This window comes from Gossypium raimondii, chromosome 12 (assembly GCF_025698545.1).
Source record: "Gossypium raimondii isolate GPD5lz chromosome 12, ASM2569854v1, whole genome shotgun sequence".
Classification (NCBI taxonomy): domain Eukaryota; kingdom Viridiplantae; phylum Streptophyta; class Magnoliopsida; order Malvales; family Malvaceae; genus Gossypium; species Gossypium raimondii.
The window spans coordinates 1,732,877-1,743,769 of record NC_068576.1 but is presented as its reverse complement, the minus strand read 5'-3'; the positions used below and the strand labels follow the sequence as shown (position 1 = coordinate 1,743,769).

At 34.2% G+C, this 10,893-nt stretch overlaps 2 protein-coding genes across 3 annotated transcripts; one reads left to right on the top strand and one right to left on the bottom strand.

Annotated features, from left to right (window-relative positions):
- Positions 1–3,098: 3,098 nt before the first annotated feature.
- LOC105762716 (non-specific lipid transfer protein GPI-anchored 31) lies at positions 3,099–4,535 on the top strand. Its single transcript, XM_012580563.2, has 3 exons — positions 3,099–3,601; positions 3,905–3,931; positions 4,155–4,535. Exons 1-3 carry the CDS (start codon positions 3,226–3,228, stop codon positions 4,319–4,321), a joined length of 570 nt encoding a protein of 189 aa, XP_012436017.1. The 5' UTR covers positions 3,099–3,225; the 3' UTR covers positions 4,322–4,535.
- Positions 4,536–8,678: 4,143 nt separating this feature from the next.
- Positions 8,679–10,360, bottom strand: LOC105762717 (heavy metal-associated isoprenylated plant protein 3). 2 transcript variants are annotated; one of them, XM_012580565.2, is made up of 3 exons: positions 9,824–10,360; positions 9,387–9,462; positions 8,679–9,117 (listed from the first exon to the last, which is right to left on the bottom strand). In XM_012580565.2, the coding sequence occupies exons 1-3, from the start codon at positions 10,118–10,120 to the stop codon at positions 8,993–8,995; spliced, it is 498 nt and encodes a 165-aa protein (XP_012436019.1). In that variant the 5' UTR covers positions 10,121–10,360; the 3' UTR covers positions 8,679–8,992. The 2 variants fall into 2 exon arrangements, with proteins under 2 accessions (XP_012436019.1, XP_012436020.1); XM_012580566.2 differs by having other exon boundaries at positions 8,679–9,114; positions 9,824–10,356.
- Between the last annotated feature and the right edge of the window lie 533 nt (positions 10,361–10,893).

The following is a 10,893-nucleotide window of genomic DNA, read 5'->3' as shown; positions in this document are numbered from 1 at the left end:
TCAAATATGAATGTATGATATGTTTGCTATTTATTTCTAGTTTAAAGCTGATTATAGATGTTTTCCATTTCATTAATTGCTATAACATTCTATAGCTCGGGTCCGGCAACTGAATCGGGTGAAGGGTGTAACATTTAGGATGACTCCCAGAAGATAGAGACATAGATATGACTGACAGTACATCAGATTGGACCTAAGAAGAATTGATCTTGAATCCGTTTATGGATATATTCACTTGTGATGTTCTAAGTGTGACATACATTAATCCTAAGTGGATGATAGACCATGTATTTGTGACTTGTATACTTTGATGTATATAAATGTATGAGTTCTAATAAATAAGGAACTGAAAGCTGGTGCATTGGGTATATGACTTCTACAGTATGTAGTGTCATTCACAATAGTGAAATTCATAGCTCGAGATATAGGTAAATGATATCCTCTTATTGGCATTACATGGTTGATGAAAAGTAAACGTGGTCATGTGTTGTTCGCCTTTGTGATGAATGACTTGATTACTGTTTGATAGTAATTGACTTTTCATGAAGGAAGATGTAATTGTTACAATAAGATAAAATAAAATCATATTGGGAGAACGAATTTATCTTAAAAAGATTAAGGATATCCTACAAGGGTAACACATTTATGGCAAGGTTATTGGACGAACACTGATCGAGTTGCTTTCGTAATGGTATGTCATTGGGGAGAGCTCAATCACAATACTATAGTGGAATGACTTCATGACTAAATGAGTTTATAATTAGTAGGTGAAAAGTTGAAACTTAATTATAAATCATTTGAACATTAATCACATATGTCTAATCGGGCCCTCTACTAGCTCGTTGAAACCAGAAATGAATTGCATGTATAATTAAATGAACAAAAATGAATAGAAATGATAAAAATGGAGAAATGAAAAACATTTGGAAATGAATATGGTTTTCTCAAAAAATGAAAATGACATGAAAATGAATTTATGGTTTTCGAATTAAATAAAGTTTGAAAATAGAAATTAATCATTTAGTCATAGTGAATTAGTTGAATGTAAAAATATTAAATATATTTTCTCATTGCTTCTTTTACGGTAAAGTCGTCATGATTTTAACAAAGTTAGAATTGGTTGAGAAAATTATTAAATTGGGAAGTAATTTATTTAAATTGATTTGAGATGTTTATTTTGGGAAATAGAAAAATAAATATTGGGTTGGGTTGAATTATAAAGTATTGGGTTAAAAGTTCTGGAAGTGCTTATAATTGGACCCGATATGTGAGAGGCCCAAAATCCCCTTATTTTTAAATAGAGGGACAACAAGCACTAGTTTGTTTAACTAGGGTTGCTCCCCCTATACTCTTAATTAGATTAAGAGCTCATTTTTCTATTTGAAATAGACTTCTACAATTCAACTGGGGTTTCACCTATTATTCATATAAATAGTTGGCACCAATAGGGCTAAAAAATAAAACTTTGAGATATTGTTATTTTGTCCGAAAATAGTGAGAATTTATTTTTTAAATATAAATTCTATTTTTCGGAATAACAATTCTACTGGTTTCTGTTGAAAGAGATTTTGTTTTCACACTGAAAGTAAAATATATATATATTTCTAGTTTAGTGTTTCATTTGAATTGTTTGAATCCACGCTCAAAGTAAATTGTGGTACGAGAATAGCGGAGAAGTCATTCGGTTGAAAGCCAGGAACAACAAGGATCAATCTAGCCAAAAACACAGATGCGATTTCGGTAAAGGGTTTATTGCTATAAACATTACAAACCAGCTCAATTTTTAAAATTTTTATTTTTCATTATGCAAGAACACCATTTGAAAAACAGATTTTTTTTCTAACATTAAAATTTTAAGTATATTGATGAAAGAAACTATGAGAATAAATGTTATTCAAATTTTATTTAGATTATATATATAAATGATAAGATTGAATTCAATTGAGTACTTACCAAGCTATTCATGTAGCTTAACGTGTTTATTTTGAACGCGTAGGTAAAAGAAGTAGATAAAAGATACAATGAGTACTTCTTCATGAGGATCTCATCAACTCTCAAAGTTCAGGTTCTTTTTGGTATATATATAAATTTTAGACTTTAGAGATGGCATGTACTTGGGTTTAGTATGAATGTGATTTCAAAATATGATTATGTGCTTAAATGTAGCATCTCGTACTAGAATCTATTATTAGATCGGGTAAGAGGTGTTGCAGAGATTAAATTCATAACATGATAGTTGTATAAATAAAGATACGACTAAATATATTTTTGTCATTTACTTAAAAATAATGTTGAGTGCTTACATCTCAATTCCAAAATCTGTCCTTTTATTGGATCCGATTGGAAAGCTAATAAGGTAGTTCATATGCTTACGAGGGTAACCTTATCTTATGTGACTCAGTCTGAATGGAAAAGCTCCCATTCTAGTTTCTCCTGAATTTTAAATCATGATGCTATGTTTGATCTATCTGACGAAAGTAGAGAATGTTAGAACAGGATGTATTTGACAAGTTTATCGACTTGGGACTTAGTTTTTGTCCTCTCTTTTATTGGCTTACACTCTCTTGTTTAGTGTAATGAAATTAATTTCCTAAAAAAATGAAAATAAACTATTTACCATCACATGGAATTTTCCTTTTCTGCCTGTCACTTGTTTTATTATATTGTTGGTGGAGATAAGGCCACACGATTTGAAATCGTGTCAAACGATTATTTGATAAAAGTTTTAACCATCCTCACGCGTAAAATAAAATAATATTGTAAAATATTTTGATTTTTTATCATTTTCCTTTTTGTCAAAACTAAAGTATGCATCACTTATAGCAATTATTATTTCCTTAGTTATGAATGATTTTTTGTAAAAATAAACAATTAATCATAAAATATGTTTCGTTATCGTAAATACAAACAACTATCATGTTATTTTATTATTTTCACTCCACGTGTATGCGTGCCACTGTCAAATATATTTTTTACTATAACTAAAATAAAATTAAAGTAGAATTTTTTAAAATTCAAAAAAACTTTTGACAAAAATAAAATAAAATAAAGCTAACCATGACACGTATACGTTTCCCCTTCTAGTGGCACCGACTAGTTTTCCCAATTCCCACATGCTCCTCTCTCCCCAATAAACCCCCTCACTCCTTCACTATCAAAGTCCTCTCATTTTCTTCCTTTTCCCACTATACCCAATTGTTGCCTCCACTGTTTCCTCTCCCAACAATGGTGGCATCAAACTTCTCTCTTCCTTTGACACTCGCTGCCATTATATCTGTCTGGGTGGCCGCTGATGCCGCCCACCACCACCACACGGCGTCGGCTCCTTCCCCTTCCTCTTCCTCTTCCTCTTCCTCCGTGGACTGCTCCTCCCTCATCTTGAACATGGCCGACTGTTTGTCCTTCGTATCCAGCGGGAGTGAAGTGTCGAAGCCTGAAGGAACTTGTTGTTCTGGCTTGAAAACTGTGCTGAAAACCGACGCTGAGTGCTTGTGTGAGGCTTATAAGAGCAGTGCTTCTCTGGGTGTTACTCTGAATGTCACCAAGGCCATGACTTTGCCTGCTCTTTGCAAAGTCTCTGCTCCTACCACTAACTGCGCAAGTGAGTGACTTAACCTTTACTTTCCTTTTCAAACCTATATACTAGTTTGTTTATAAACATAAATTGTGGAATCTTGACTAAGATAAAATCACGAAGCCCCTTTTGGTTATTGTTGGGTAACTAAAATGTGCCATTTTTTGTTGCAAATTTCTATTGTAGGCAAAGGGCACGTTTGAATTTTATGTATTATGAAGCATCCTTTTCAAGTTTTCATGCATTCATTCATTAACAAGGGGGAGAAAAAGAAGAGATCTTGGGGATTTAGAAATGATAACTAAAACTGTGTTTTTTTTCCCTTGGCAGTATCTCTCACACCTGCTGGTGCACCAGGTCTGTTCTGATAAATCTAATCCTTATCTTTTCTTTGAAGTATTTCAATGTCATCAAATCTTTTGTTCCTTTCTTAAAATAAAAATTCTAATTGATGGTGAATCCAGTTTCATTTAAGAACTCAAAACGCCAACTCCAACCCCTAAAATCCAAACAGGCTTGACCTGTGGTGACCCTTGTTTTACCATAAAATTTGACTTGGTTTCCCCTACCAAATTTGTAGGAATGCAACCATCAACATCGGCCAGTGCGCCCACAGCATCGTCAGAAGGAGCAAATGAAGTAGCCCCTGCGCCAGCTCCTGGTAGTTCAGGCTCCCCATTGCTATCTGTTTCAGTGGGATCACTTGTGGTAGGCCTCATGATTGTTTTGTTGTCTGGTTGGAGGTGAAGGAGAGGGGGTATCATATGAAAAATACCCATTTTGATGTTTAGGGACATGATTCTCGGATACCTGTACTTAAATTAGTTTGCCTTTTTTGTGTTTTGATGTGTGGTTGGAGAATGAAGATTGAAGCATTCATTTAGTGGGTTACTGGAAAACTATGATTTTAGGTTTTGGACCATCCCCTGGATACATTTTTTTATGATTAGTTCCTTTCTCATTTATGTGTCTGATTTAATGCTTAATAGCGATACTTTGGGAGGGTGATTATTTTCCTTTAGAGATGTCATAAAAAAAAATCAAATTCGATGAATCATTTGAGTTGAAGTTTAGATTTAAATTGCATCACTCGAGGTATTCAAATAATTTGTCATAATTTATGCGGCGATTAGTCATTGGTTTGTTGGGGGGCCTCAGGATGTGACAGCGCTATTCGTGTTGTGTTGCTACAGACACCAATTGTCTGCCTGTCTTTGCGTACGGCGTGTGCGAAACTACCTCTGTGAAAGGATACAATTAGTCTGTCTTTCGGGCTAAAAAACACAGCCGATTACGGTGAAGTTGACACCCTAACAATCAAATCAAGGTTTTCACGATAATTGAATTTATTAAGACTCCTTATTGAAATTACAAGAGGGCCTACCTTCGCCCAGCTGCACGGACACTCTGATGGGGCTGGATATGGAGTCACTGTTTTCTCTCTCTTAAACGAAAAAAAGAAGATTAACTTACATTTTAAACAAATGACTCGTATATAAAGATTAAACTATATCACACCTACAATATAATTTAATTTTTTTGTATGTAAAAATACATTTTTTTAAAATTTACTCAACAAATAACTTATATAATATTACTTCTCACTAAAACCTCCCAACAAGTTTCAAGCAAATCAAATAATATCATCATCCGAAATCCTATCTAGCCCTCAGCATGACCCTCTCGGTTAGTAACTTGTCTAACAAGCAAGGTCACTCATTAATTTTTATATGAGATGACTTTGGCCACAATATAATGCCACTCTATCTAGGCCTATAACGTCATGCCACTAGTCTTTGACCAACTAATAACAACTTGACACATAATACCTTAGGGGTAGGGGACAACTAATATATAAAGTTAGGAGGAGAGAATGAGATCTAATCTACAAAATCTCCATCTCCTTCATCCCTTTCCCTTTGCAGCTCCGTATGATATGCATAGACTCAATTTGACCTAAAAATCTTTTCAATAACAAATTCAAAAATCAATATCCCAAACATTGAAATTAATCAAAATAACAATTTTAACCCGTAAACCAATCAAACAACCTAACTAGAATTTCAAGGGTTATTATTATGACCCATATGGCAGTACACATAGCAATATTCCCATCAACAAAGATATCATGAGATCTACCCTGGTTACCAACCCCAAAATTAAAGAAACACAACCCAAAACCAAAATGTTAGCTCTCAACAATTCTCTAAGCTCCAAGAGCAATTTAGAAGCTTGTAGGAGCAGTTTAGACAGTCTCAAAAGCTCCAGTAGCAACAGAAAACATACCGACAACAATAAGAGCTCTTACAACGTAATATTTAGGAGCTATTAACAACCTAATGTACTGTTAGGAGGCAGTGCAACGATAAGGAGGAGAGAGCCTCTTCGGTCGGGAAGGGGCAGGATCATAATCTAAATCAAGGAATACGATAACGGAGAAATTAAGCGGAAAATACCAAAAAAAATTGGCAGGGATGTCCCACAACGTGGGGATTCGGAATATGTACCCCCAACATGTTCCTTTGCAAGAAGCTATGAGAAGAAATGAAGTTAAAACTTTGCGCAAAGAAATACAGGATCTGCGAACTGCTCAGATGGGTAAATGGAACGGATGTCGGATGCCAATGACCTTTTGGCTCCACACATTACTAAATGGAGGCCTATGACGGTAAGAGCGATCCAACCGATCACCTGTCGTAGTATAGAAGCTACATGGATGTCCAGATAGTTTTAGATGAGTTAAAGTGGAGACTCTTTCCAATGACTCTTGGAGAAAATGCAAAATATTGGTACAATTCCTTACAACCAGGGCTGGTTAAAAATTTTAGCAAGTTGCCGATGTTATTTGTCATTCACTTCCTAGCCAACAAAATAGCCCTGAAGTCAAAAACTAGGCTACTAGCAGTTCATCAGCAGCTTGGAGAATCAAACAGAGAATTTAAAATATTGCTGGCCTTGAACATAAGCATCTCAAGGACATATTGATGATTAACAGGTCGAAGAAACTTTACTAGTTAAATGAAATATAAGGTAAATTAGCAGAAACTGAAGAAATAGATAGTGCGACAAGTTCAAGGCACAGTTCGAGCTCTTCGTCATAAGATTTTAATCAAAATAGGAGACAGACGCAAAGTAGAAGCCATGAAAGAACACACCAAGCACTACGATTAAACATGAGGGGCAACAATCTCCGAAGTTCTCCTCTTATCAAAGCTGACGAGTAGCCAGACATCCTCAAGAAAAGCTCCGCAGGCAATTACATTTCACTGATGATCAGAGACGGTGCACGAAGGGCTCTTGGAACAAGTTTGAATTTTACACCCCTTGAAAGCCCCCATATAAAAAATATTGTGCCAAATCGAACACCTGAGGGTATTGGAACCGCCTCCGCCTATGAGGCTAGGCTCGAGACGACGCTCCTCGTTGAGATATATAAATGTTGAGTGAGTTTCTTCATTAAAATTATTTAATGTACATTAATATAAATGTTCTAATTTATTATATAAAAAATTAGTGATGTAATTTGATAAAATTTTAACTTCATGGGTATGCAAAATTTAATTTTAAATTTTGTGACACAAAATTAACATTAAAAGAAGAATATGCGAAATATTTACACCACGTTTTCTTTGGGATGAATGGAATAGAGCTGTAATAAAATAAAAATATAATGAAATAGAGTTATAATCAGTAATTTAATTGTTTGGTCTAATGGAATGGAATAGAGTTGTAATACTATTTTTTACTTGGTTAAATAGAATAGATGTTATAATAGCATAAGAAAAAGGCTTAAATGAGATTATTATTGTTGTTATTATTAAATTTTAATAAGATTATTATTAAATATAATTTAATAAAATAATGTATAATTTAATAATATTCTTAATATAATAATTATTAAAATATGAATTAATAAAAATCATAATATATAATATTAGAAAAATGATATATAACCTATTTTATTATTTTTAAACGACAATGCATATTTAATGTATTAAAATATCGTTAGCGAAACAAATAATTTTGATTATCTTTTAAACTAAAAAGCAAAAGATTAGAAATAATAAATAGGTTGAGAATTATATTTTACATCTAAAAATGTTCATACATCAACTTGCAAATTATCTTGCGGATTATCCAAACATAATATTCTACATCTAGTTGCAGATTATCTTGCGAAAATGGCTCATAGCAATAGGGATGTTTTACAATTGTTTGAACAACCTTCAAGGGGTTTTGGCTTAGGATTATGTGATTCCTATGTTATGTTTTCTTATCACCAAAAAAAACATTATACTATAAATGATACAAACTCCACTGGGATCAATGATTATTATGGGTCAAAAAATTTAAGAACAAACACATAGCCTATAAAAAATTTGGGTTCGAATTAAAACTTATCAAATCTTGAGTCCTGTGAGATGACCCGAAAAATGCTTCATTTCTTTTTTTCAATGGATTAAACTATTAGAAATTTCCAATTTTGTCAATATATTGAAGGGAAAAATAGTTGAAGAAGAAGTGAAAACGCAGATAGAGTTGGGAGGAAATGGGATTAAAAAAATGTTTAAATTAAGTGGAGAAGAGATAAGTTGGGAATTTGGGGAGAAGAATCATGAAAATAAGAAGATTCAAACGTGAGAAAGAAAGGATAATGGTGAGAGTCAAATTGAAAGCTTCAGCTAATTTGTTACTCACCCATTCCTTGAATTATCAATCTGTGGGGAGACTACCGAATGATAAACATTATTTTTAACCTGAATAAGCATGTATGGAATAGGACTGTAATAGCCTATTACAGCGAATCAAGCAATAGTTTGGTGATGGGCCCATTGATTTGAACCGTAATGCATTGTTATTACACCTAACCAAACATGGTTAATGGTGTACATGCTCGAATAGGTAACAACGGTGAAAATACTGCAAAATCCAGAAAAGAAAGCCAGAGCGGGATATGCGAGCCTAATGGCCTCTGCGAAGTGCTTGCATGATTTCATTCTTCTACAACCCACATTATTTAAGCTGGTTTGGTTATCAATTATTTTCGTTATTTGATGCCCAGAATCTGCTTTTATGTTCATTAAACTTTATATAGATCTTCATGTTAACATAATTTTTCATATATACCTAATTTATAATTATAATTGTCACTATGAAACATCCGAAGACCATTCCAAAAGACAAAAAGTCCCCATAACTACTCCATCTATATCCCTCTTTTTTGTTTTGGATGAGCCAGCATTGAGGACCACTCAAATTTAAACATTGTTACCAATTTCTAAACATCAAAACAAACAAACAAAACCCAACATCTTACATTTCTTCTCCATAGCCACGTTTCCCCACATTCTCACCCTTTAAAAATAAGAACAAACCATTTCGGCATTTCCAAGTAAAATTCGGCCCCTCTTGAGTTGTTCAACAAGGCCAAAACTCAGCCTTTTTCACCTTTGAAATGCTCTCCAGGACTCCCACTGGCGATACGTGCCCCATCACCGTCACCCTCTTGCTCTCTAGCTCTATACTGAATGATGTCACCCCTGCTATTTTCCAAAACAGTCACACACTCCCATCTTTTTTTAACCAATCATAAAAGCCATCACTTTCTATTTACTGCTACTTTACCCTACTTTGCAACCGCTTGGCTCAGCCTTGGCTTAGCTTCAAGCTCTGGCTTTGCACCAAGATCGGGTTATGAAAAGCTTTTTTGTGAAGTTTTTAGGGAAAACAAAAAAGGGTGTCTTATGATGCCATGATTTAACTGAAATCACTTGAGGGAAATTTAAATAGTAGCATAGATTCGTTAAAATACCTTCCATTTTGGATAAATGCTTCTTCACTTTACCAGCACAACCTTGACAATGCAGAGCGACTCGCATCACAACCACCTGCAATTGCTTATGAGAGAAACGACTATAGAAACCAATGTTTATTTCACTTGACACCCATGCCCAACACATATTTGAATAGGAGTGCGGGGGGATATGACCTCTCAAGGATCTTCCAAATACATTAAGAAACAAAAAGCATGGAAAATGTTGGACATGCGCAACGTAGGATATTTAGCTTGATAATGTAGAACAGGGCATTGAGATATTCAAGTAAAAGATGGTTATTTAGCCTTATAAGTTATAACCAAGTAGGACAGTTGATTTTGTTGATATATTTATCATTCCCACATTATTACATGATTCACATTGGTCAGTTCTTAACGTCATACAAAAAAATGGCATATAATCGAAGCCTGACCTGGAAAACATGATCTGATGAAGCTAGCTGAACTGATCTAGAGTGGGGCATTGGCTTCTGTTCTTGATTTCTTTCCTTTCTGACCAAGGGAGTAACAATGGATCTCTTGTCGTCTCTAACAAATCTTTGAGACTCGACGAGCCTAGAGTAATTGCAATTCTTGATCAATCTAGTATTATCTGTACGGATTCTGGCTAACTTTCTTGGCACCACTGCCGAACGAGGATCAACTGCCATGCAAGTTGCATTTACTGCAGCGGATTGGCACATGAAACCTCTCATCTTACCATTCTTCATCTTCTAAACAACCAAGACAACTGTGGAGGAAGAAGGTTATAAGGAAACTGGTAACCTAACTGAGCAAAGATGAAATGAAAAGTAGGGTCTGGTCTTATAAGTTAAATGTAGGAAATTGTAAATAAAAAAAGGAAAATATGCATGTACTCCATTTATGACTTAGCTAACTAGGCCTTGGAGGCTGTGACAGTAGTCAATACTACCCAGATTGTTTTTAAATTTATGTCTTGAATACGAGCATAATTTGACTTCTTTTTGAATTTTACATATATCTTGTATTTATATGCAAGTAGATGTTTCTCTGTTAATGCTTGCACCTACCTATCTTTGTCTAGGGCTATTAATGTTGAAAGATGTTTATATCCTTCACTTTGGTATATATATTATATGTGATGGTACAAATGAAAGCAAAACCCAGAGTATATATTTTTCGAAAAAATACATAAAAGGTATGAGCAAATGTTATTACGATTGTTGAAGAAAAGCAATAAGTTTATGTCTCCCTAAAAATTAAAGTTCTAATTATGATATTGTCGGTCGTGCCAATTATTGTGTTGAGGCTACCTACTTGAACATGTTGAGAAACATGGATAAAGCAAAGTCCTGAAATTATGACTTGACTGATGAAAGGATTTTGGTTGGAGTTAAATGAGTATATTAAGAACAACAATTTGCCATTCAAAAGAAAAAAAGAACCTCGTGGCTCTTATATACAAAATCATAATCCAAATGTTGAGTAGTGTATAGAAGATTGGGTTATGAAGAAACGAGCC